The 27,526-nt window shown below is 43.9% G+C and overlaps 1 protein-coding gene across 1 annotated transcript in view; it reads left to right on the top strand.

Annotated features, from left to right (window-relative positions):
• The first annotated feature begins 2,147 nt into the window (after window positions 1–2,147).
• Window positions 2,148–27,526, top strand: part of LOC115090519 (sodium-coupled monocarboxylate transporter 1-like) — a 66,361-nt gene continuing 40,982 nt past the window's right edge. Inside the window, exons 1-6 of the mRNA XM_029599720.1 lie at window positions 2,148–2,968; window positions 10,154–10,219; window positions 13,954–14,005; window positions 17,989–18,056; window positions 24,322–24,476; window positions 25,481–25,621. Coding sequence (XP_029455580.1) covers window positions 2,618–2,968; window positions 10,154–10,219; window positions 13,954–14,005; window positions 17,989–18,056; window positions 24,322–24,476; window positions 25,481–25,621 — 833 coding nt within the window. The 5' untranslated portion in view covers window positions 2,148–2,617. The remainder of the gene's footprint in view (window positions 2,969–10,153; window positions 10,220–13,953; window positions 14,006–17,988; window positions 18,057–24,321; window positions 24,477–25,480; window positions 25,622–27,526) is intronic.

Here is a 27,526-nt window from a genome sequence, read left to right on the forward strand (position 1 = left end):
GACCAGGACCAACTGAGTAGAAAAATACAAAGATCAGACAGCAAAGGTAAAAAAAAAGTATTTTGAGATGTTAGTAATTTAAATATGTCATCTTTAGAAATGTGCATTTCTTATATTTTTTGTATTTTGCTCTTTCTTAAGTATTCCACTGTTCAGAAATTTTAGTTTCTCAGGCTTTCTATTTTGGTTTTATCTGCATGTTTCTGCTTCTAATTTGTAGTCTCTTATTTCTATATTAGGTAAAGATCAGTCTTTGTTTTTGCCTGTGTGTGTGACTGAAATGCAGTATTTCTGCTAGCGTGTTGTTTCTCTGTAGTAGTAGTCCACTTTGTTCTGTTATTCCAGTAGATGATGTATTAATGTTCTAGGGCCTGGTGTAGTATTTGCATTGCTGCTTTTTCATAAGGTTGCTGTTATTTGAATCCTGAGAGTCAGTGCTGTGACTGTATGGCAAGGTTCTAGATGTCTCTTTCTTTGCAAGAGTTTGTGTTACTTTCCAAAATAGCAGTGGAGGGTTATTTTTTGCTGAGGTGACACCAGAATTTGATTTTTTTTTTCATGTTAGTTGTAATGTGATTGCCCTAGTTCTGTGCTGCACCTGTTCTGATGATTAATTATATTTTATTGTATTTTTGATGATTTCTGGTTTTCTGCAAATATGGTTCATGAAAGACTACATTAATTTTTGTTTTATTACATGATTGGATCTGATTGTTTTCTATACGTGTGCATTTATAAACTGCAATAAATATAAAATAAATTTTGATTAATAAGGAATTTTTAATGCTGGTAAGTGTTTGAAATAATAGAGGTAAATTATTTTAAAGTTTCATACATGATGCATAATGGCTGTTGCAAATTACTTAGAAAACCATTCTAGGGTGCAGTATATGGCATTATTTATCAATAAGAAAACAACTAGTAGACCTGCATGCCTACAGCCCACCCATATTAACCTTGTGCCCACCCAAAAAATCAATTCTGGCTACGCCATTGGCTCAGTCATTTCACAAAGTCATTGTTACTCCACCACATATGTTTTAAATAAACTTCTTCCTAGTTGAAAACACAGTCTAAACTAAGAACTCCATGGAGATAAATACAGTAGTATAAATTTAAAACACACACACAAAAAAATGAACCAGCCTTTACCCGATTTGCTGAAGAGTCCCTGAAACTGTTAGAATACTACAGTAAGATCAGGGGATGTATGCTATGATGATAATAATAAGAATCAGAACTCATCAAAGGCAAAAGAATACACTGGAAGAGAAACAACAACAAAAAAAAATGCTTTAAAACGGAAAGAAAAGAAAATGCCTCTACAGAACAAACCTTACCGTTTAACCAAGGCTTGTATTTGCACGAAAATAATTGCAGCCAGGATCAAAGGAACGGGATTAAAAACGATGAAGGTTGGTAAATACTGTGCAGAAAATCATTTATTTATTTTTTTTATTCATATTTATAAAAACTTCGGAGTCGTCTTCATAATATGTTCCAGACCAGTGAATAAAAAAGTTAGCAAGGTTTAAACCCATCGCAAAAATTAACATACCTTGTTTTACGCACCCTACTGAAGAGGGCACCGATTATTTCATTTTCACACTGTCTGGCATGATGCTGTGGCAGGTGAATAACTGGGATTCGAAAGCCTGACGGCTGAGTACTCCCAGTAGGGTCGTTTTGGGGTACAAGTAAAGGAGGGACTGCATTACTGTGCCCTTTTTGGCTTGCTTTGCAGTGCTGATACACCTTCTGAGGTCGACGTTTGGGGCAAGGAATGAACCTGTCCATCCTTTATCTTTAGTCTACTAAAGGCTTAAAAAAGGGCTTGCTCGACGATCATCAGCGATATCGCTACCGTGTAATTTTGAACGTCTAAAATACAACGTGCAGATCATTCGTTTCCAGGGGGTGGGGTAGGGGAGATTAGTGGCGGGCCCCCGAGAAGTTTGCCGCGAAAGAACGCACGGCTACGGACAGATGTTTGCAAAAGACCTAAGCGGGCAGCGGGCGTCTCTTTGACAGGGTGGAGCTGCCGCGCTGCTGCTGCTGCGCTCGGGCGCTCTCTCGGCGCGGGCACGGGCCGCCTGCGCGTTACCTCTCCGCGGGCAGGTGCCGCCTGCTGCCATTGGCCGCCCGCCCAGCTCCTGCTTCCTTTTTCCCCCCTCACCTCGCCGCACGTCACCGCCAAGCCCGCTCTCCCGCTATAAAGGGAGGAGGCGGTGGACGAGCCCCGTCCCCCCTCCGCAGACGGCGTCAGCACCGGCGCGGCCGGACAGCGACCGCGGGGAGAAGCCTCCAGCCCCGGCGAGGGCGGGCAAGGTGTCCGATCCCCGGTGCAGAAGAAGGGACACTCGGCGGCTCTCCCTTAACGCCCCGGCAGCATCCCTGCCCCAGGCACTCAGTGTGATCCCGGGGTCTTCACGTTCACTTTGTCACCCACCCAGCGGGATCGGACTAAAAAGACCGTAAAAGTTCACGTGCTTTTTGGTTTTTTTGGCACTTTTCTCCCCCCCCCCCCCTCCTCCGCGCTCTGCTTCTGACCTCCCAACCCCTCAGGGCTTCCCTCTCTCCCTCTGTCTGACCTCAGATTCCCCCCCCACGCCGGACGATGAGCTCCGCCCGGTCCATCGGCTCCTTCACGGTCTGGGACTATGTGGTGTTCGCCGCGATGCTGCTCATCTCCGCCGTCATCGGCATCTACTACGCCTTCGCCGGCGGCGGTCAGCAGACCTCCAAGGACTTCCTGATGGGGGGCAGGAGCATGAGCGCCGTGCCGGTGGCGCTCTCCCTCACCGCCAGCTTCATGTCCGCCGTCACGGTCCTGGGCACCCCCTCCGAGGTCTACCGCTTCGGGGCCATGTTCACCGTCTTCGCCTTCACTTACGCGCTGGTGGTGCTGGTCAGCGCGGAGATCTTCCTCCCCGTCTTCTACCGGCTGGGGATCACCAGCACCTACGAGGTGAGAGACCTGTGCGTCCAAAACGGGGCTTTCGCAGCCAAGCTTCAGCTCCGATTACAGGCGATTCACTCTAAAAAAAAAAAACCGGTGTGAAAGCCTTCCAGAAGAACAGGTTTCCATAATTTCACTTATTAATCAAATTGGAATCCTAGCGTTATTACATTTATGATTAAGGATATTTTCAAATGGGGTGATTTGTCTAAAACAACATAATTTTCCTCCTATAATGAGAACTTTAGGGGCTACATTGATGGTCTCAGATTTATTCCTTGCCTCTTGTATCTATCTATAGGACTATATTTCCTGGTGCTGTCTGTAGGGAAGATTGCAGAACAAGTTTTGGAGATCAGGGTGAATTTATTTTGGTTGCATGTGTGAGTCTGCCTCCCCACTCTATCACTTTTATCAAGATAGTCAACTCCCTGAACTCAGTTTCCTGAGCTTGCCTTCATTTTCCAATTCTATCCCACTATAACAAGTTGGCATTTCAGTAACTGCCTCCCTCTGCCCATCGGCTGAATGTTTTCTTGTTGTTTTGTCAAGTGCACATCGATATTGTTCGTATGAGAACCAAATTATAAAATCTTATGGACATTCCAAACATGAATCCCTAGGTTCTTTACACTTATTGCACTTATAATGACCATTAGTGTAAGAGGAGTAAGGTGATTCCTCCTGTTAGAACACACTTCTAGACTTTGCAGCTCTTGAACTGTTTAAAATTAAAAGATTACTATTTCACTGTTACCAAACAATGACAGTTACCTTTGCTAAAGTGCCAAGTATTACAATAAGTAAGAAAATAAAGGTCTGTCTCCTCAACTTCAGTTCAGGATTTTTAACTCTCTTATCCAGTCAGAGCCAGTGCAAGGGTATTAGGTGCCCTAGGCAAACCTTCTGCCTTGCCCCCCCCCCCCCCCCCCCACACCCCAGGTCCAGACCCCGGCCCCAACCTCCCCGGCCTAACCACACAAGTAAAAATTATGCAACAATAAAATGAAGAAATGTAACATCAATAATAGGAAAACCTGCTAGTAAAAGAAATATTTCAAAATAGCAGACAGTGACATCCAATAATTAAAAACTAAAAAAAAAAAAAGTTACAGCTCCAAAACAAAAATTGAAAAACAGCACATACATCAATGATTAAAAACTAACAAAACTACCTGGGAAATTTTGATTTCCAGATTCCCTGAGATTGTTGTGGTTAGCTGATGGGGTAGGGACTGGGGGTTGTTGTACACAAACTTTCTCCTTTCTCATATATGCACATTCATAATTATACACGTTTGTTCTTTCTCTCGCACAAACTCACACAGGCTCTTCCACACATGTACACTCTACTAGACACACATACATACATATGCTCTCTTGCTCTCACACCCTCTCTCCCTCACACACACATGCCCTTATTCACTCAGACAGGCTTCTTCTCTCTCACACACACTTAGGGGCAGATTTTCAAAGGGGTACGTGCGTAAGATACGCGCGTACCCCCTGAAAACCTGCCCCAAGCTCCCCCTGCGAGTGCCAAGCCTATGTTGCATAGGCTGCTGGCGTGCACAAAGCCCTGGGACGCGTGTAAGTCCCGGGGCTTTCCTGGGGGGCGTGTCGGGGGCATGTCGGGGGGTATGTCGCGGCCGGCACGTCACCGGGGGGGGGGGTTCCGGGGGCGTGGCTGCGGCCTCTGGACCAGCCCCCGGACCGGACCATGGCGCGCCGGCAGCTGGCCCGGCGTGCGCAAGTTACGCCTGCCTTGGGCAGGCATAACTTTCGTGATAAAGGTGGTGGGGGGGAATTAGTTAGGGCTGGGGGCGGGTTAGTTAGGGGAAGGGAGGGGAAGGTGTGGGGGGGGGTGGAAGGAAAGCTCCCTCCGAGGCAGCCTGCGTGGCTCGGCGCGCGCAGGCTGCCGATTTTGCGCAGCCTTGCGTGCGCCGACCCCGGGTTTTAAAAGATACGTGCGGCTACGCGTGTATCTATTAAAATCTGGCGTACTTTTGTTTGCGCCTGGTGCGCGAACAAAAGTACGCGCAGACGTACTTTTATAAAATCTACCCCTTAGGTTTCTTGTTTCATTCACACATGTACCCTTACACAGGCTCTCTCCCTCTCACTAACACCATTGCTCTCTCTCCTAAACACATAATCCCTCTCACCCACCCCCCCCCCCCACACACACACACACCCTCATACAAGCTACCTCTCTCACACTCACACATTCCCTCATAATGTGCAAATACTTCGTTAAGCTGCTTATTCTACCCTTTTATTTATTTATTTTTTATTTGAAAATTTTTCTATGCCGTCGTTAAGTTAAATACCATCACAACGGTTTACAGAAGGGCACGATAAGGAGAAATATGGGTGGTATAGATTACAAATTACTCGTGTGCCATCATAACACCCCTTTTTGAAACCTATTTTTGCTACCCTAATGTTTTGTCATAAATCCTGTAATTTTCCTTTGCCTAACCAGCTCTCTATTCAGTTTAATGATTATATGCCATTGAACCTTGTAAATTGTTACTCTGTATCTTTATTAGTTTGTTAGTTCTTGTATACATAGTTATTGTTCCCTGTAAAGGCATTGCCGAAAAGTTTCAAATTACTTGTAAACCGATACGATGTGCAAACGGTTGTCGGTATATAAAAAGTTCTAAATAAAATAAATAAATAAATAAATAAAGGCTCCCTCTCTCACACATACACTCCCTCATACAGACACTCTCTGTCTCTTGCACACCACCCCCTTCACACAAGTTTCCTCTCTCTCTGGCAGTCACACCCTTACACAGGTTTATTTATTTATTTATTTATTTAAGGGTTTTTATATACCGCAGTACGTAAAGAGATACATCACTGCGGTTTACATTTAACAATAACTTAGCAACAGGCTTTACATTGACATTATTAATAGGTATTACATATACTAAAATCGATATAACAGTTTTGACAGAAAACAGGCTGGACAGATTGTGGACCATCCAATAATGTATAACATGCAATTAAAATATTGATGTAATTATTAAACCTTAAAAAAAAAAAACTAAATAGTATCTAATACAAAACAGGTTCTGAGAATGGATACAACTACTATATTGTACCGAGGATATTTCTGTTATTTAAAGCTAATTAATATCATAAGGGAAGGGGGGGCATATAAGGTGAAGAAGGAGATTGAGGAGGGCATGTGGTTAGGGTGGGAAACAGGGCATGGGGAGAGGGTGGATAATTGAATGGCATTTCAGTTAAACGGATATCATTGTGTGAATGCTAGTTCAAATAACCACGTTTTGAGTCCTTGTTTGAATTTCTTATGGCAGGGCTCCAGGCGTAGGTCAGTGGGCATCTTGTGTGAGAAAGGTTCACTTTCTCACACACACATGCACTCTCATTCCTTCACACAGGCTCCCTCTCTCTATCTCATACACACACACAGACACACACACACACAGAGGCGCCATTCACGGCTTGCCAAGTCCGCTTCTCTTGGATGCAAGCAGGATGGGCACTGCTCGCGGCTTGCCAAGTTTCTTCTCTTGGCCGAGGGCAGGATAGGTGCCGCTCTCAGCCCCATATGACTGCTTTTTGCTGCCCCTTACTGGTTGGGCAGCAAGTGACCACCTAGTTTTGCCTAGTGAACTCGCCAGCCCCCGTATCCAGTGCTCTTTCTCTATGTCCTTTGGCTGGAGCAGGGCCTGATACAGTAAAGAAATGCAGGGTTTTATCCTAGGCCCAGTGTTTCACCGACAGCCTGCCGCCACTGTGCTTCCCTTACAGCTAGACTCACAATGGCCCCCACCGGTTTTCCCCACTTTGGGACAGAGCTGGTTTAGGAAGCAGTTCTTCACTCCTGGCCCAGCTCCCTCTTCCTGACACTGGCCCATGCTACAAGGCCACTTTCAGGCTGGTGCAGGGCGACTGCTGTAGGGCCCTTCCAGCCAAGGGGGTCTGGTGCAGTTACACCCTTGGCACCTTCCTAAAGATAGCTCTGGAGGAAAGCCCACCAGGCTGGTCCTTACCGCTTTGCCTCTGTCCTTCCTTTTCTTAATTAGATCATTACTAGGAGAGCAGGTGCCGTGCATGTGGGAAAACCGATGGAATGTTGCTAAAAGTTTCTGCAGTGCAAGATACGTAGCACTACTCACTCAGAATGAAAAATCCATTTTTCAATAAAAGGAGGCACTTTGCTCTGGGTCTAGTGCATTCAGCAGCAATAGTAGCACCAAGCTAGTGCATACTAGGGAAAACAACCTTTTTAATGGAGATTGTTTATTTGCTTTTTCTTACACTATAGGTTACGACATTGTGGAACTAAAACACCAAGCGGGAACATTTCGGGTCAGCAGACTTAATTAACTGAGTTGACTTGTTGTTTTAAAGGAAGGAAATTTTGCTTAGTTTGTGAAATGCTAATTGAGAAGAAGCCAAAGTACGGGTGTCACCCAGCTTTTGTTTCATTTGCTGGAGCCTAAAACTGGCAAAATTCCCAAGTTCCTCTTTTTAGGGGAAACCCTTCATGTAACTGCACGATCAAGCTAGTGCAGGCCTGCAACCCTACAGCCTTTGGTGCTGGAGCGGCTGTAAAAATGTGCATGGAAAATCGGAACCCACTGAAGTCATCAGGACTGGCTCACTTGATCTGAGCCCCATTGGTCATCCAGTTCCTAGTGTGGCTTTGTGACACCCTTTGCTGCCAAAATATTTGACAGTTGTTATAATCACAATTATGTGCACATGGAAAGGAAAAGCAGGGAGTGGTTTGGCATGATACTTTTGTACCAAAGAAAGACCCCCCCCCCCCCACACACACACACTCACAGAAACAGTAAAATGTAGAAAGAGAGCGAGAGTATATGTTAATTAATTAATTAATTATTGCTCTCTGTATGCTGGAGTTTCTTAATCATTTGTATCTGCAGAACTGCATTTACTATTTAGTGCTTGACAATGCTGCTATTGTAAACTGAGAACCCTTGTGAAAATGCATTCCACTCGGGTAATAGGGGATGAAAGGAAAGTGTGTTTGCCCATAAGGTCTACGTGGCAGTAAATTTGGCCATTGCCCCACCTTGGCTCCATAAATACTTATGTCTGTGTAAACAGAAAATGGTACATGCTGTATATTCCAAAATAACCCGAAGACTCTTGGACTTATATTTGGGATACAAATCAGAGTGCTTTAAATCAACTCTGATGTCTGAGACTTAAATGGAGAATGTTGTAATTAAAATGCCCAGGAAAATTTGTAAAATATAGTCAAAAGGTGCTTGCTTCAAAACTTGACAATGCAGGTAAATAGAAATGAATATTGTCTAAAAAAAAAAAGAAAGCGCAGCGCCAATGCTGACTTTCATCACTGAATGGAAATTCCACCAGCTGCAACCGAGAGCCCTGGGAACAGATTCCTGCTTCACTGCAGCTCCTCTGCATCTCTCTGTAGTCACACGAGTGGCAGAGACTATCACTGAGAGTTCCGCTTCTCACCCCATGTAACCTATACTAGATTCTGACTTTCAGAACAGAGTCACATAAGCAGGCCTCCTCCTCCTCTTTGGCTTTTTTTTTTTTTCCAGTGTTTCTTACAACAGCGAAGACATGAGAACAATTCAAAAGTGACTCATTTTTCTAGGTGCACATTAGGGTTGATGTCGGCAGACAGAAGTGTAAAGTGCTGCTTGGTCAGCAGGGCTGGGACACGAAGACCAGGGATCGTATTGGGGTGAGTGGGAGGACAACTCGGTTGCAGGAGTTGGGGGAGCCCGGACCACTCATGAACTCTGTGGGTCCCAAAAGCAAAATTCAGCACATTGAGAGTTACAAAATTTATTTATTTATTTAATTCTTTTATATACCGACCTTCATGACAGGTGTCATATCAAATCGGTTTACATGGAACAAAAATCAGGGTGAAAGCCAGTAAAAACTGAATAGTGATTACAAAACCTGGAATTTATTTTTTTGTTTTGACTGAAAATGAAGGGCCCCATGTATAAGTCTCTATGATTGCTGTAATAACCTCATTTTGGGCCTCGGACTGCATGCCTTGACGTTGTGTCTCACAGCATGACACACAGTTCTTTACAAAATACGAGGAGTTCTCTATAATACGCTGATTTCTTTCATGCTGTGGGCCTGAATTAAGGCTTTTCTCCCAATTCTGTATCTGTGGGAAAAGAACCTGATGAAACAAGCTCTATAGGGGCCACTGTGCTCAAGTTTATTAATGCTATTGAAGGTGTTAATGCATGTTGAACTCCTGCGTTACTGCCACTACTTTTAATACATATTAATCAATTGCAAACCCATGTAAACCAGCTTGTGATAGCTTTAACATGAAATCTATGTTAAAGAGATTTAAAAGCATGCGCAATAACTCATTATTTATTAGTGCAGCATTAAAACACATAAAATACAGCACAGATGCATTAACACAAAAAAAACGTAACTGTGCCTAGAAGGAGTTACATTCATGTGATACCGTCCACACTTATTTCTATGCACATGCTTTACAATCTGCTGTAACTTGCACCTCATTTGCATCTCATTAACACTGCATGTTAATACAGGTGATGAACACTGCGTTAATGCATGATGTTAATACAGTTTAGTACGTCGGCCCCGGATTTAGGCATCGGCAACTGCCTAGGGAGCCAAATATCCAGGCCAAAGAGGAACCTGTTTCTGCTTGCTTAGGGCCATGTGCCGGCACAGCCTCAAAGGCGTTCCGTCATGGCACTCTGCCTATGGGCGCCAAAGTCTTAAATCCGGTCCTGCCCATGTTTGTAACATCACTTTAGTCCATTGGTTCCCAACCCTATCCTGGGGAGCCCCCCCCCCCCCCCCAGCAAGTCGGGTTTTCAGGATATCCACAACGAATATGCATGAGAGAAAATGTGCATGTTATGGAGGCAATGCATGCAAATTTTCTCTCGTGCATATTTGTTGTGGAAATCCTGAAAACCCGACTGGCTGGGGGGTGTCCCCAGGACAGGATTGGGAACCACTGCTTTAGTCCCATGAGCCAGCAAATCCACAGTTGTGTTGTTGTCCGATAACACACACCGCATGAAACAGTCATCATGTTATCATTTTGAAACTTTACAAAATTTGAGATCATCTGCTCCTATGAATACCAAGTGAAGAGAAAATGTTAATCTGAACTTTCAATGTCTATTTTTGCAGTATTTAGAACTTCGTTTCAATAAAGTTGTGCGGCTCCTTGGGACAATACTGTTCATCATACAAACTGTAAGTTCCTTGATTCGTGATATGGCTAAGAATTTATATGATTGGTTTTAATCAGTTTCAGAAATGAACATATTTTTTTAGAATCAGGAAGTTCCACCTGGGAAGTAAATAGCAGTGTCTCCCAGAGACATAGGTACAATATAGTATGAAATGCCTTTTTTCCCAGCCAGAAGTGGTTTGAAATGTATTTCTCTCATATTGTTTTTATACACAGCCTTAGATTATTTGTCTTTTCATGTCATTGTCTATTCAGGTTGGGGCTGCCATGTTTCTTCCTACATTTCAGCCCAGTCTATACACAACAGCTTTAGACATTTCTCCTCATGCTTATGGTTTAGCCAGTAGGAAATCACATTCCATATGGCGGAAGGAGAGCTAGAGGCATGCTGTGGGGAAAGAAAAAGTCTGAGGAGTGCAAAGGCAGCCATATTTAAACTGGATCCTCAGAAATCACTTTTCACTTTGAGAAACATGGGCGTGAACAAATTAATTGGGTAATTTACAGTAGCTAAAGGTGGAATTGGAGAAAATAAAACTAAAAGTTGTCTCCAAATGCTGACCCCCATCAAAAAGTACCTATTACTTGTTCCAGATTGCAGATTTACATAGTAACATAGTAAATGATGGCAGATAAAGACCAAATGGTCCATCCGGTCTGCCTAGCAATTTCTTCATAGTAGTAACTGCCGCTCTGTGCAGGTTACTCCCATGCCTTCCGTTGGCAGTAACTGTCTCTCCATACATGTTACCACCATGTGGAAATGTTTCACCTAAAGTTAACAAAAGTTACCCTATTTCTTCATTTCCATCCTCTAGCCTTTAGGGATCCGCTGTTACTGCTGTGGACCCTTGAGACGGCTCAAGAGCTGGAACTCCCACTGAGGGAAGACCCACCTGTGGGTCTCGTAGCTGGGAGGCAGTGCAGGACCAGGAGACTAGACAGGAACTTCATCTATACCAGCCCTTGTTCCCCTCAGGTTGAGCCCTTGGGTGCCAGGGCCAGCGGGTCTTAGGCAAGGGTCTCCTGGTGCACAGATATCCATGGAAGGAAGCAGAGTAGATGGTCCAGGTTGAGGCTGGTGGAGATCCGGATGAACGAAGATGGTCCAGGAGTCAGGGCAGGCAGCAACGGTGCAGCACGAGGAACCAGGCCAGAAGTCGAGGCAGGCAGAAGACAAGCAGGAGCCGGGAACACGCCAAGGGTCAGGACGGGCAGCAGATAAAAGAATCAGGAAGCCAGGCCAAAGTCAGAACTGAGAAGACAATCCGAGGACTGGAACCAGGAAAAGGAAGCGGAACCACGGGAGCAGGAACAGGAGAACAGGAACAGCAGGAACGCAGGAACACAGAAACAGGAGCTGGAACAAGCAGGAATGCAGCAACTAGACTCTCTGAAGAGCTGACCTGTTGCCAAGGCAAAGAACAGTGCAGTAAGCTGGATTTAAATAGCCCTAAGTGATGACATCATCTTCGGGGACCGGGCCGAGGTGTTAGGATTCTGTGATGTCAGAAGGTATGTGAACCCTGGGCCGGTGAGAGGTGGTACCACCCATGGGGAGGAGCCCCGTGAGTCTCACTGTCGGGAGGCTAGGTCTCAGCAGAGGATGGCAGAGAATGAACAGAGTCTTTATTAAAGAGACAGATGCACTACCCGTGGAGTGGGGCATGCCAGAGAGAGAGAGTCCATACAGGTACTGAGACACAGGGTCGATGGGATCGGTAGTGCCCTGAGGGAATACCTCCGAACTCTGGTAGTAGTCTGTGAAGCAGGTATACCGGAGGGGTCTCCTATAGAGATGGTAGTGGCCCGCGAAGTGGGGTACACCGAAGAGACCAGGACAGAGATAGTAGTGCAGATCTCTTAGTATTTTCTGCAAAAAGAGAAACCTTTCCTTCTAATCCCTCCGCAATCTCTTTCACGAAGATAGCGAACAGAACCAGCCCCAAAACTAATCCCTGTAGCACTCTTAGCACTCTTCTTTCTTCAGAGAATGAATTTACATGAAAAGATACAATTGTTCGAAGCAACAGAACCCTTTCTTGCTTTGCTCCCCTGATTAACATTTTTCTCCAACGTGCAATTTTTATGCTAGTGCAGCATGCTGCAGACCACACCTTTTATCACCGATTAAAGCACAGCTGCTGTATCACTTACCTGTTTCCTGCACTGAATCTTTGGAGGTTGAGATACATGGTAGGGCGAAGGAAATGTGAGAGAAATACAAATGCAAGTTTTGAAATGGATTGTACTGAGTTAATTTGATAGAACAATGCAATTTTTACCATCTCTCATATTTAGTTTCTCTATATAATGAATATAATTCAATAAAAGTTCTTATTTATTTAAAAAAAAAAAAAAAAGTCCCTCATATATTTGGGAACCGCTTTGCTTCTAAATGATGCAATTGTTCTCTTTGCTTGCAGAGTGCTGAATTGTTAGGCTATAAACCCAACATGAAATCTTGTCATTGGGTACTGCTTGCTTATCAACCAATCTTTAGCAAGTCATTAGTGAGAAATAAAAGAAATTTAATTTTGCCTGTTTATTCAGATAAATAATTTTATCCTTTAGTCATTGTACTAAAAATATTTATGCAGCTATAATAAAAAATGTGGGAAAAATGCTTGGGAATAGTTCCTAGAACTTAGATAAAACCTGCTTGATGTTCAGGAAGTTAGAACTTGGGCTGGGAAAAATCATGCAGGACTTGAGATACTGTCCACAACCAATGTCTTTATAAACAAGTGACAGCAACTTCTGCACTCTTCCATAAAACCGAAAAAAAAAACCCAACAAAAAAAAACAAAAAACAAAAAAAAAACAAACACTTTACTGGCTGCTGTCATGAGATGGTAAATAAACCAGTTAGGTGCACTAATATTTTGTATATATTTGCCTTGCTTACTTAATGGAAAATCATTAGCCCTCTACAGCTCATTGCTGCTGATGTACCACTTGATATTTCTGGCTGGATGTGGACATAGAGAGTTTTTCTCGTTGGCACAAAATGGTAGAAAACAGTTATAGTAGTCTAAGATGAAGATGTTTTCTTTTTATTATGTATTCATGTAGGCAAATCCAAAGGCTTAGTTTGTGAAAAAAGGGGTTAAAAATACATGTCTGATTTTCACTGCTAGGAGATTCTGTGAAATCATCAGTTCCACTGCTCATCCCGCTAGGGGTCACCAAAGCCTGCATGGATTTGACGCTGGCATGCGTTTTGACTGGTGGCCTTGATGTCTTTATCCACTTGAAATGAAAGGCAGTATGTCTAGATGGAGCCCTTTTGTTTCAGAACAACATACATACTTCTTGCAGTTAAATTGGTTTAAGAAGCTTTGAAAGCAACACTTGATGTCAACACTAGAGTTTCAGAAAAGGGTCGGAAAGAAGTAGCTTTTTGGTCCACATTTTATTAATTCGCCTTTCTTCAATGTGTGGCGTGCGCAGTACTCAAGTCAGAACATCTGAGTAAAGTTTTAATGTTAACCTATGATTTGTTTCCAAAAGTAATAGAACATTGTGCCAGCATTTAAAAGCTGGTTAAATGGGATCTCTCCCATATGAACCTCATTGTAAGAATAACAGAATTTCTTTTTTTTTTTTTGGTGGGGAGAGGGGGTTGGAGGAGAAAAAGTGTCAGTTTTTGACCGGTTTAAAAGGATTCCCTCTCCTGTGGGCTCCGGGATTTCTCTTTCTACAGTTCTCCTGTCTCCTCTTCTTTCTATCCCAGGTTTTATATACTGGAATTGTGATCTATGCTCCGGCTCTGGCGCTGAACCAAGGTAAGACGAGAGGTTATAGCTTTAGTGCAGTGGCATGACTAGACAAGTCTTAAATGCAAGAGAAGACTGTAATCGATTGACATCCAAATAATGGCACAGCGACGGCTAATGAATTATATATGGCATTGATTTTAGGGGCTGATGAATATTTAGAGATGGGCTGAAATAGATGAAAAAAATAAATCACAAATGCAACTAGATTAGATTAAAAGTAAAGTGGATTGATGTAACTTGAGTTATTGAAATCACCAAGCAGGAAGTTTTGATTTAAGTCATTGATTTCAGCCTATTTATACATTAATTTGTATGAAAACTGCATACTCATTGGTGATATAACCATCAAACACATTATTTACAAGGTTTATAGTAGGGATGTGAATCGTGTCCTCGATCGTCTTAACGATCGATTTCGGCTGGGAGGGGGAGGGAATCGTATTGTTGCCGTTTGGGGGGGTAAAATATCGTGAAAAATCGTTAAAAATCGTTAAAAATCGAAAAATCGAAAAATCGAAAAACCGGCACATTAAAACCCCCTAAAACCCACCCCCGACCCTTTAAATTAAATCCCCCACCAAATAACTTAAATAACCTGCGGGTCCAGCGGCGGTCCGGAACGGCAGCGGTCCGGAACGGGCTCCTGCTCTGAATCTTGTCGTCTTCAGCCGGCGCCATTTTCCAAAATGGCGCCGAAAAATGGCGGCGGCCATAGACGAAAAAGATTGGACGGCAGGAGGTCCTTCTGGACCCCCGCTGGACTTTTGGCAAGTCTCGTGGGGGTCAGGAGGCCCCCCACAAGCTGGCCAAAAGTTCCTGGAGGTCCAGCGGGGGTCAGGGAGCGATTTCCCGCCGCGAATCGTTTTCGTACGGAAAATGGCGCCGGCCATACGCGTATGGCCGGCGCCATTTTCCGTACGGAAAATGGCGCCGGCAGGAGATCGACTGCAGGAGGTCGTTCAGCGAGGCGCCGGAACCCTCGCTGAACGACCTCCTGCAGTCGATCTCCTGCCGGCGCCATTTTCCGTACGAAAACGATTCGCGGCGGGAAATCGCTCCCTGACCCCCGCTGGACCTCCAGGAACTTTTGGCCAGCTTGTGGGGGGCCTCCTGACCCCCACGAGACTTGCCAAAAGTCCAGCGGGGGTCCGGAAGGACCTCCTGCCGTCCAATCTTTTTCGTCTATGGCCGCCGCCATTTTCGGCGCCATTTTGGAAAATGGCGCCGGCTGAAGACGACAAGATTCAGAGCAGGAGCCCGTTCCGGACCGCTGCCGTTCCGGACCGCCGCTGGACCCGCAGGTTATTTAAGTTATTTGGGGGGGGGGGTTCGGGAGGGTGGGGGATTTAATTTAAAGGGTCGGGGGTGGTTTTTAGGGGGTTTTAGTGTGCCGGCTCACGATTCTAACGATTTATAACGATAAATCGTTAGAATCTGTATTGTATTGTGTTCCATAACGGTTTAAGACGATATTAAAATTATCGGACGATAATTTTAATCGTCCTAAAACGATTCACATCCCTAGTTTATAGTACAATTTTCTATCTCAAACTAGGCAATGATGTAGTATAGGGGTGTGCATTCGTTTGCAACGTATTGGCAATCCTCAACATATATGCCATATTCGTTGTATTCGTGGGGGTCATGAAACGTATGGAGAACCCCCACGAATACAATGTATCACTAATGAATAAACCCCCCCACCCTCCTGACTCCCCAAGACTTGCCAAAAGTCCCTGGTGGTCCAGCAGGAGTCCTGGAGCGATCTTCTGCACTTGGGCCGTCGGCTGCCGGTATTCAAAATGGCGCCGACAGCCTTTGCCCTCACTATGTCACAGGGGCTACCGGTGCCATTGGTTGGCCACTGTCACATGGTAGGAGCAATGGATGGCCGGCGCCATCCATTGCTCCTACCATGTGACAGTGAACTAATGAACAGTTCTAATGAACGGATCGGGGTCCCCCGAGAACGGATGCAACGGATTTGAGTCCCGATGAATACGAATACCGAATGGGACGAATCTGTCCCTGCTGCACATCCCTAATGTAGTATTCCTTTTGTTTCATCCAAAAGATACAGGATTTTCTTGAAAATGTTCCCAGATAGGACTTTTCTTACCAGAGCAGTAATTTTTCTCCAGCTCCTGAAATGAACACCAGAGGCTAGACTCTAAAAACAAGGGTCTCAATTACTTTCCCCCCCATTCTGTATCTTATGGGAGCAAAGCTAAGTGAATCAGGCGCTTTATCCCTTCCTGCTTAGACAACAGTGTGCACCTGCTATCTGTATGTTGTACTGCTGTCTGTGCCGTGCCTTCTTACATAACTCCTCCACTCATGCCCACTGAGCAGATAAGACAACTGGATGAATTAGCCCAGTTATTTTTATCCAGATATTCAGCAGCAAGTGCCACTGAATATATGGCTAAATCTGCCTACCCAAATTTAGCTGTGTAGCATTGAATATTGTGCCATCTGTCTGTGGTGGGACAAGGTCCGCCAAACATCTCTTTGGTCTGTGGTGGGATGGGATCCGCGGGGGCATCTGTTTGGACCACGGCAGGAAGAGGTCTGCCACAGCTCTCCTGGGCCTGTCTTCAGACCACGACGGAATGGGGGCGCTACCGGGTCTTTTTGGCCGTGCCAGAATGGTATCTGCTGTGGCCCCGCCGAGTCTCTCGTCAGTAATCATGTCTGCGGCGAGGAGTATTGGGTTTTTTTTTTGGGAGGTGCACCTTTTGCTGACCCCCTCCCAAAAAAACCCCCAAAAATGTTTTGCTGCCTGAGGTGGCCTCCTCACCTTTCCTAATGATAGAAATGTTCCTGGATAGGGAGGAAATAGAACAAGAAGTTTGAGACCAATCTGGTGGGCTCGGTGAATAATCATGATGAGATAATATTGTGGCATCTTCTTAAGGGAGAGAATCCAGCTCAATCCCACTGCTTGCACTGACATTATTTGCCCATGCACTGTACTCAATATCAGACAAGATCAAGTTCAGTACAATACATGGGCTATAGGGGCTATTTATAAAATTTTACCCTCAAAAGTTAGATGATTGCTGTCTTCTGAGTCTTCTTAGAGGAAGAAACATTTAATTCCATTTCTAATAGATGCTCATAAATTCAGCATATTAATTTTTTTTAACATTATTTAGGTTGGGGCTTCAACAAATTTTGTATGAAATGCAAATTTTTATCAAAAAGCTTATAAAACCATTATTAAAAGACTGATGGTAATACATGGGAGGTGGGTCTCGGATTAAATATGGGAATTTGTATGCTCATCTACCCATGTGGGTAAAAAGCCAAATAAAAACTGACTTGGATAAGGAACAATATCCCACAAGGGCTCAAGTTTCTACAGCTGGGATATATCCTTAGCAGTGTGGACAGGAATGACTGGATGGGCCAATTGTTTTTTTCTACTATAATTTTAAGTAAAATTAAATGTAAAAAATTGTTCTAAATAAGAAATCTAATTTAAATTAAAATACATTAAAAATATTCAGGCATTACAAGTTGGCAGTGGTCAAATGAGTGCATTCTTAGCATTATAACAGTTTCCTGATGATGTAATACAGGGGTGTTGAAACCGGTACTATGGGCTCCCCTAGCCAGTCGGGTTTTCAGGATATCCCTAATGAACATGCATGAGAAATATTTGCATGCACTACCTCCTGCGTAAGAAAATATTTCTCATGCATATTCACTAGGGATATATATATATATATATATATATATATATATATATGGATGGTAGGAATGGAGAGGTTGTTCTCATCTCCACAGCTTTGCAATACCAAAATATCAAACATACACGGCGCAGTCATTTGATGTTCCATGAGTCGTTTAATTCTTATTGCAAAGGTTACTTTCTTCAGTTCATTAGCTTCAGTGTTACTTTTGAAAAATGTTTTTAGATGTAATTTTTTAGAACCTTGCAAAACTGATTTTCTTAATCTTTTGCTCCTTCCTTTTATTTACAGTCACGGGCTTTGACCTGTGGGGTGCAGTGGTAGCCACTGGAATTGTCTGCACTTTCTATTGCACATTGGTAAGTCACAATGTAGCTTGATGCAGCATACGTTTTGGCCAGTCTCCTCGGAGGGCTTCAACTGGCAGCTCATGTCCTGAAGAGATGATTTCTCCACTGATTTCTGTAAAAGAAGCAGGTCCACATCCAGTACTCTTTCTATGGCCTAAACTGGTGATACTCAACCACTTTCATAGCAACATTGGCTGACTCCTGAGTCAAGTCTCAAACAGCCATATCCCAGGAGTGCCCAACTCCATACTTTAAAAGCCACAAACAGGTTTAGTTTAAGGATATCCACAATGAGATAGATATGCATACAATGGAGGTAGTGCATGCAAATCTCTCATGCATATTTATTATGAATATCCTGAAAAAACAGACCTGTTTGTGGCTCTTGAGAACCACTGTTGGCCACCTCTGCCATATACTAATGTTGTCTTCTTCTTGACCTATATATTTAGGGGGAATTATTCAAACGGCTTTTTTCCACAAGCACGCATATTTACCCATGGAAAAAAAGTCCCTTTGAATATTGTCCCCTTCCTTCCTATGGGGATAAGGGACAAGCAGAAGCACGTGTGGGAATTTCGATTTGAAATTCCCATGCTGACTTCCTCCCGTTTTTCCTCACATACACTGGCACCTGCAAAGCACAATATTTAAGGAAAAGGATTTTTTGTGGTACTGGCAGGGCCAGCAAATTATTAATAGGGAACCTCCACTGTGAGTTTCCCCTTAATAATCTACTTGCAGTCCTGCAGAGAGCTTTCATTATTGACTTCTCCACTATTAGTTACATTTTCTTCAGGGTTGATTCCATGGTTTAGAAAAGACACATCAAGGCAGCAGGATAAATTCACACGGCTCCTGTCTCACAAGTATGGTATCTCTGAATTAAACCTATAGAGTGCTGTACTGATTGTCAGGCCAATACAGTAAAAATCGCGGGCAAGCGCCTGCTCTCCTGGCACGCACACAGGCCACTATCCTGTGCGCGCGATTCAGTAAATTAATTTATTTAAATTAGGACCCGCGGTAAAAAGAGGCGCTAGGGACACTAGCGCATCCCTAGCGCCTCTTTTTGGACAGGAGTGGTGGCTGTCAACGAGTTTGACAGCCGACGCTCAATTTTGCCGGTATTGGTTCTCAAACCCACTGACAGCCACGGGTTTGGAAACTGGACGCCGGCAAAATTGAGCGTCCGGTTTTCAATCCATGAGCCGCGGGCCTATTTACATTTTTTTTTTAAATTTTTAACTATTTGTAACTTTTGGGACCTCCGACTTAATATCGCCATGATATTAAGTCGGAGGGTGCATAGAAAAACAGTTTTTAACTGATTTTCTGTGCACTTTCCAGGTGCCGGGAGAAATTAACGCCTGCCTTTGGGTAGGCGCTAATTTCTGAAAGTAAAATGTCCTGCTTGGCTGCACATTTTACTTTCTGAATCGCACGGGCATAACTAATAGGGCGATCAACATGCATTTGCATGTTGCGGGCGCTATTAGTTTCGGGGGGTTGGACGCGCGTTTTTGGCACGCTATTACCCCTTACTGAATAAGGGGTAAAGCTAGTGCATCAAACGCATGTCCAAATGCCGGCTAACAGTGCGCTCCATCGGAGCTCACTGGACTGTATCGGCCTGTGTGTGCAGGTAACACTGTCACTATCCTTGATGTGATTTGAAAGTATTGTGGAAGTCAACCAGGGCTGGCTTTTACCAATGGAATTTTTCCTATTCTCTGCCTAAATGAAAATCAGTTTGGAAAAAAAATAATAGAGCTTAGTATTTTTTAATAAGCATTGTGTGACTGGTCTGTCAAGATAAGCAAGAATGGCAAATTGTGGCAAATTCAGCTTTAGTAAATATAAATATCCAGAACCTTGCCTGTAAAATTAACTTTCCTGCTGCCAAAAATTACACCTGCACACTGGGACGGTAACTTTCAAACTGGCACGTGGGTGCACATGTGCACACATTCATCAGCCTGCGCCCAGGGATGCGGCTATTTTGTAACTTGCGCACTTAAATGCAAATCCTGCTTCTTCCACGTAAATCGGGGGATTTTAAAAGGGTCACATGCCAACACCATTTCCAGTTTTACCAGTTCGCCCAGTTAAGAGATAGCCTTCACTTCCCCCAGTTATCTCCAACCTTTAAAACTCTATTGATCTGCCTATTTATCCTTATTTTATAGGTTACACGGTATTCATAGCAGAAGTTAGGTTGCGCAGCAGGGGACCTCGGCGTGCACCGGATCGCATCAATATTTACATGCACATCTCAGCTTTACGCCCTGAAACAGCCATGCCTCACCCAGACCGTGACCACACCCTGCCCCTTTCTGAAAACTTCCGAGATGTGCACGCTGTGGTATTTGCACGCATATCCGGGTGGCTTTTAAAATCCGCTCGGCCCCCGCGAGCTCGACATATTCATGCATCTCCTAATTAATGCACGTGTTAGGCTTTTAAAATTCACATTTCAGTTAGCAGATCTAGCATGGTTTACTTTGGGAGGGGGTATGGGGGATTCGTACTTTCTGTACATGCTCTTTGTGTAATCCAGTATTTGCTGTATGGGACCTTGTTATAATGAGGTCCACTGTATTTGTATGCAGTGCATCTAATTTTTTTTTTTTAATTTACACAATTTTAAATATACAAAACAACATAAATCTTAGTGAAGGCAATATGAGGATAATAACAAAAAAGAAAAAGAAACAATCTTAACTCAAGATAAATACATTGCCATTATATCCAATGAAACATACTAAAAACAAAACACATGACATCATTATTATAATCCCCTAATAGAAAAGAAACAAACAGGAGGAGAAATAACTCCAGGGAGTAAACAATAAAGCAACTCAAGAAAAAGCTAGTAGCAAGTAAGAACCCCCATACATTAATAAAGGTCTCTAATACTAAGGATCAGGCAGAACTGGAGAAGAAATAATTATTTTCCTAGCATTAAGGAAGATTAGTAGCTGCTCAGGAGCAAAAAAAACCCCAAAAGTATCTGAACGAAACGTATCTGAAACTTTTACATGGGTAACGCAATACAAAAGAAGCTCCTAAATCAAGGGCATCTTTTCTGAGAGCTAAAATATGCAGATTTTGACCATAAAAAGGAGAATTTAGATTCCGAAAATATAGGGACATCACTTTAGAAAGATCTGAATCGGAGACAAAAGAACATAAGAACATAAGAAATTGCCATGCTGGGTCAGACCAAGGTCCATCAAGCCCAGCATCCTGTTTCCAACAGAGGCCAAACCAGGCCACAAGAACCTGGCAATTACCCAAACACCAAGAAGATCCCATGCTACTGATGCAATTAATAGCAGTGGCTATTCCCTAAGTAAACTTGATTAATAGCCATTAATGGACTTCTCCTCAAAGAACTTATCCAAACCTTTTTTGAACCCAGCTACACTAACTGCACTAACCACATCCTCTGGCAACAAATTCCAGAGCTTTATTGTGCATTGAGTGAAAAAGACAAAAAGACACAAGCAGAGGAGTCCTGTCTATTGTTTCTGGACCAGATGATTCAAGAAATTCTGTAAGATTCAAAGGGGGAAATTGATTCCCAGCTGAGGTATTCGCTGAAGCATTAGAAGATGACGGCAAAAAAGTTAACTTATTTATGGGATAAAATTACAGAGCATTGTTATTTGGCTTCCTTCTTCCAATAAATATTATTTTGAAAAAAAAAACCAAACTTATTTATGGGAGGAGACTCTTCAGGTGGAATATTCAGAACTTGGTGAAAATATCTTTTTAAGGTAACTATTTGGGACTTTGTCTAGAATCTTAGGAAAATTCAAAATTCTGAGATTAAGCCGAGAAGAGTTCTCCATTAATTCAAGCCTACAAGATAAAAATCCATTATTCAAAATGGAGATAGACTGTGCCGCTTGAATTTTTGCAATGTCTTGCTGAACTGCTGCAAGTTGCCTAGAATGCTGTTGAATGGAACTTTCATGCCGCACAATCATAGGATCCAGTTTAGTAATACCAAGTCCACTTTAGATACAGAAGAGGACAAAATCTTGGCAAAATTCTCCATCAGTTCCCAGAGTGATTCCAAAAATAATAACTGCTGGCTTAACAGGCATCTGAAGGATCTGCTGCAACAGTGGAACCACCGGAGGAGAAACAGCCCCAAAAGGAGAATAAACCTGTCCTCTTACCAGACCACTACTTTCAGAGGACAGAGAGGAAGAAACAATTACAAAAACTGCCATTCCATCGGAAGCCATCGAAATTGTGATGGTAGACATGGCAATATCCTTGGCTCCCACCCGCACAGATGCCATCAAAGGTATACTTGCTAGGGTTTCGGCGGCATCATCGGGGGGGGGGGGGGGGGGGCGCATTGATCAACCAGCAGAAGAGCCTGTTCTCGGGGGCTGAGGGAAACCTCGTCCCCTGGAAGCATTGACGCTTCCTTGCCGGGTGCTACATTGTGGAGCTCACCGACAAAATTCTGGGGGTCCACAGGAGACGCGAAGTTAACAATCATCTGCTGGCCAGGAGGTAAAGAGGGCTCGGTGGGAAAAACCCTAATTTTCCCCTTTCTCTTTGGTGCCATGTCAAATTTAAACAGGGAACTAAGCAAATATGGAGGAATTTTAAAGAACAGTATATAGTGAAAAAAAAAATATAACATTAGGAAAATCATCTGAAAGTTAGACACAGTCTTTTGACACCAGATTACCACCAACCGATATTCTCTCTAAGTGGTATGGGTGTCTGTCTGCCACCTGTGTGTACGGTGTTTACAAATACCCTAACAAAACTGATGGCCATTATAATTTCTAAACTAAAAGCTGACAATTGTTTTACATGTCTTTGTGAGGATTCTACTGTCAGGAGACATTGAAAATGGAGAATTGCCCACCAGGAGTAGAGTTCAAATACAGGTCAGGACTTGTATTCACCCCAGAATCCATGAATGTAAAGCTCTCTCCCCAAATCCGTTAGGTGTGCACTGGGAATGCGCTGCCTTTACCTCAGGGACAGCAGGGGTGTCTCTCATTAGGGATTGTTCCTACACATATTCAGTAATTGAGATTTAGCTGAGCAGAATCAGAAGCTGAGTGCTTCAGGTTCTCTGTGCCCTGGACTCATGGTGGTGCTGAGGGCTTCAACACCCGCTGGAAAGGCAGGGAGAGGAGTCCCATACTCTCCTGGGGAACTATCACTGAGCCCAAGGATCCCAGAATGCCGCCAAGAGCTCTGCAGCTAACCAGCGACGAAGGAGCTGAGTTGTAGTTCGATGACCTCACTGAGCATGCTCAATCGGGTGGCTCAGATGCCACTGGAGTGGTTGGGGGAGAGCCACTAGCCCAAGCTGCTGCTTTGGAGGGGATGGTAGGAGGAGAAGAAGTCGGCATCTCAAGACCAGCGGACATTGGTAGCATGTCTATCGGATTGAGGGTAAGCCGCTCGTGCCCACAGCAGTTTGTTAAACCAGCAGTTGTTACCCTAGATGTGATCTGGGACCTTATAGCAGGTATGGCGTCCAATTTAAACAATCAGGCCAAATGACTCAATGATGTTACAAAAAAAGTGGAGGTACTTGAACTAGACTATTGACAGAAATTTAATGAACAAGCTGAGCAGAATCAGAAGTTGAATGCTTTGGGTTCTCTGTGCCCTGGATTCATGGTGGTGCAGCTCCAGGTTCTTTAAGACAGAGAAGGTAACGTTTTTTCCCAGCCAGCATCCTTCCAGGTTCATAGCCAGTTCCATGCTGGATCATGCTCAGGTACTCCTAGCTTCAGGTTATATATTTAAACATCCCCTGACTGGTATTTGCCCTGCACCTGACTAAAGCTGGAATGGGCTTCAGACCCATCCCAGGGACCCAACAAGACATAAAAGGTGGCTTATGCCTTCTCAGGAGTCTTTTTTTTACCTCCTCTCCCATGCAGGATCTACCTTGTCACAGTCCTATTTTCATTAATTCCTAAATACAGGAGATGAGAGGCCTTCCTTCTGTTATGGAAATCTTATCATTTAAACATACAGGGCTGCTTTTTGTTTCAAAAAAAGAGTCTTGTCATAGACTCAGGACTCCAGTGGAATGAATTAAATCACATCTGATTCTTCTCATGCTCAGAAAATAAAGGTTAGCATTTATGAATGGTTAATGAGAATGTCATTAATTGTAGGAAAACCACATACAGAAATGTAAAAATCTGCAGAGGAATACAAAAGAATTGTGGACATGTTTGTGCAGCTACATATATTCCCCTTTTGTTCCCTGCAGGGAGGCCTAAAAGCCGTTGTCTGGACTGACGTGTTCCAAGTTGGAATCATGGTAGCTGGCTTTTCGTCTGTAATTATACGAGCAGTGGTGGTTCAAGGTGGAATTGGACCTATTTTAAATGATTCCTACTACGGAGGGAGACTGAACTTCTGGGAGTAAGTTTCTTAATGGTTTTTTTTAATGGGGAGCAGCAGGGATTTTCCAAAACCTAGCTAGCAGATAATTCTACATTTTGTGATCATCTTACAGAAGACCAGGCCAAAATCACAGGAGTTTGTATTGGAGTCCAGAAAACGAGAATGTTAATCAAAGGTTATAGGCTTAAGGCTCAGGAGCCACGTATGGCCACCAGAAATAGTTTTAGAGGGTTTGAGCAAATTTTTGGCATGTTTTGTATTTTGATAAATCCAGACTTTTGCATTACCTATTGTGTGCTCGTTAACATTGCTCACAGCTTGCATGTAGATGTGCTGAAGGCAATTTTCAAAGGAGTTTGTCCAGAGAGCTAAGCAGTTATTCAGATAAATTCCTTGGAGTAAAAGTTGCCCTTCCCTCAGCACCGAAAAGGGGCACATAGAGGGGGTGAGAGGCAGGCCTAGATTTAGGTATAAGCAATTGTCTAGAGCGTCAAATTTTGAAGGTTCTAAACACTGAAGTCAAAGAAGAGTGTAACTGTGTCAAGGAGGAGCCTGCTCTACAAATTTACTTCAAAGGGGCACTGCCATAGCAGTCTGGGACCCTGGAGGGGAGTGGAGGTAGAGGGACTTCACCCACTATCTGCTCTCCTAGATCTCCCACCCCCCAATCTCCAATCCTGCCTATAGGCACCCAAATCCATATCTGGCTCTGGGTAGAGGAATGCATGCATTTCATTTTTGAGGTCCACAGATACCTCGGAGCACATTTTCAAGAAAAAAGCTATGGGGAATTTCTCTTTGAAAAATCAGTTTACAGGTCTGTGGATACAAAGCTTCTTGGCCAGTTTCAAAATTGTCCCTGGTTTGGAGAGTACAGGTTACAGCTGTACCTCATTTCTGCTTGTTGAAGTGAATGATCTTCACTTGGCGGCCTTCTAATGCATAATAGTTTAATATTGAAATGAATGCTAAACTAAGCTAATATTTCAGCATCTCATAACTCTGACTTGTTTCTTGTTTAGCTTTAATCCCAACCCCTTACAACGACACAGCTTTTGGACAATTATCATCGGTGGGACGTTTACCTGGACTGGCATCTATGGCGTCAATCAATCTCAAGTTCAACGATACATTGCTTGCAAGACCAGGTTCCATGCAAAAATGTAAGCTTATTCATGTAAGAACTGACTAGTAGTCAGTCTGTATAAAAAGCAAAAGTTAGGAGATCCTCCAGTAACCACACACAAAAGGTGGTTACTGGAGGATCTCCTATGGAATCTCTATAGGCAGTGGTGGTTACTAGGGGTGTGAATCGTGTGATCGATCGTCTTAACGATCGATTTTGGCTGGGGGGGGAGGGAAATCTGATTGTCGTGTTTTTTGTTTTTTTTAAAAATCGTTAAAAAATCATAAATCGGGGGAGGGCGGGAAAACCGGCACACCAAAAAAACCCCTAAAACCCACCCCGAACCTTTAAAACAAATCCCCCACCCTCCCGAACCCCCCCAAAATGTTTTAAATTACCTGGGGTCCAGTGGGGGGGGGGGGGGGGGTCCCGGAGCGATCTCCCTCTCTCTGGCCACGGCTGCGTTAAGAGAAATGGCACCGGTGGCCCTTTGCCCTTATCATGTGACAGGGCAAAGGTAGCACCGGCGCCATTTTGGTTCCTGGCTCCCGACGTCACGTGTGCAGGAAATCACCCCCGGACCCCCGCTGGACCCCCAGGGACTTTTGGCCAGCTTGTGGGGGGCCTCCTGACCCCCACAAGACTAGCCAAAAGTCCAGCGGGGGTCCGGGAGCGACCTCCTGCACGCGGGCCGTATTGCCAATCTTCAAAATGGCGCCAGCGCTACCTTTGCCCTGTCACATGATAAGGGCCACCGGCGCCATTTCTCTTAACGCAGCCGTGGCCAGAGAGCTGGAGATCGTGCCGGGACCCCCCCACTGGACCCCAGGTAATTTAAAACATTTTGGGTGGGTTCGGGAGGGTGGGGGATTTGTTTTAAAGGTTTGGGGTGGGTTTTAGGGTTTTTTTGGTGTGCCGGTTTTCCCGTGCCCTATTTAACGATACAATACAAATGCCCCTGACGATAAATCGGGGGCATTTGTATTGTATCGTGCACTCTAATGATTTTGGACGATTTTAAAATTATCTGACGATAATTTTAATCGTTCAAAAATGATTCACATCCCTAGGGTTACAGATACAAGATAAGAAGCCCAAGGGTCTGAAATATCCTTCACTGGTGGTGAAATAGGTCACTGCTCATGTCCTGCCCTGCACTGCTGCTGGATAAACCAAACAAAACCAAGTGGCCAGGCGTAGTTGCAGAAAGAGTATATTGTATTCCTTTTCTGGATCTGTTACATCATAGCACAGTCCATTCCTCCAGTCTGTAGTGTGCTATACATATACAGGAGGGTATAAAGCCCTATGCAACAGCTTATGACCCTCTTTAAGACCGTACCCTGCTATTGTCTAAGCCAGACACCAAGCCATAGGCTCTCTGACTTTCTTGCAAGACTGCCTACCTGGAGTAGTAGCTCTAGGCTTACCATGGTCTTCGCGCAGCTAGCACTTGCTTCTCTGGCTGCTGGCAGATTCCTGTGCCTTGCAAGCTTCACCTGGCAGCTCCTTGACTTTCTGCTCATCGGCTGCCCTTTTCATGTTTTTCCAAGGATATTTTTTTCTCTTGTTCTAACCACGCCCTAATTGGCCACACATTTCTCCTTGGCTCCTATCCCATTGAATCTATATTACACAACAACCTTCTGCCTATAGCGACATCACATCTTTTCCCCCTTTCGTTTTCCTCTTTGTAGCACCCTCCATTCCTCCAGCAGACTAACTGCATCTTATTCCCTGTCTGTTCCCAGCATTCTGTGATGGACAATCCCCAAGAGTACCTTTAAAGCCATATGCTTTTCTATATTGCTGACAGCCTGCTTCTGATTGTGTGGGAACTTCCATCCAGGGGATCTAAAGTCAAAGTACTTATGCTAAAAATGAACCATGCTTCTAGGATTATTTTGTCATTTTTAAGTAAATGTAGATTTTATTATTTTTA

This window comes from Rhinatrema bivittatum, chromosome 4 (genome assembly GCF_901001135.1).
Source record: "Rhinatrema bivittatum chromosome 4, aRhiBiv1.1, whole genome shotgun sequence".
In the NCBI taxonomy this organism is placed as follows: domain Eukaryota; kingdom Metazoa; phylum Chordata; class Amphibia; order Gymnophiona; family Rhinatrematidae; genus Rhinatrema; species Rhinatrema bivittatum.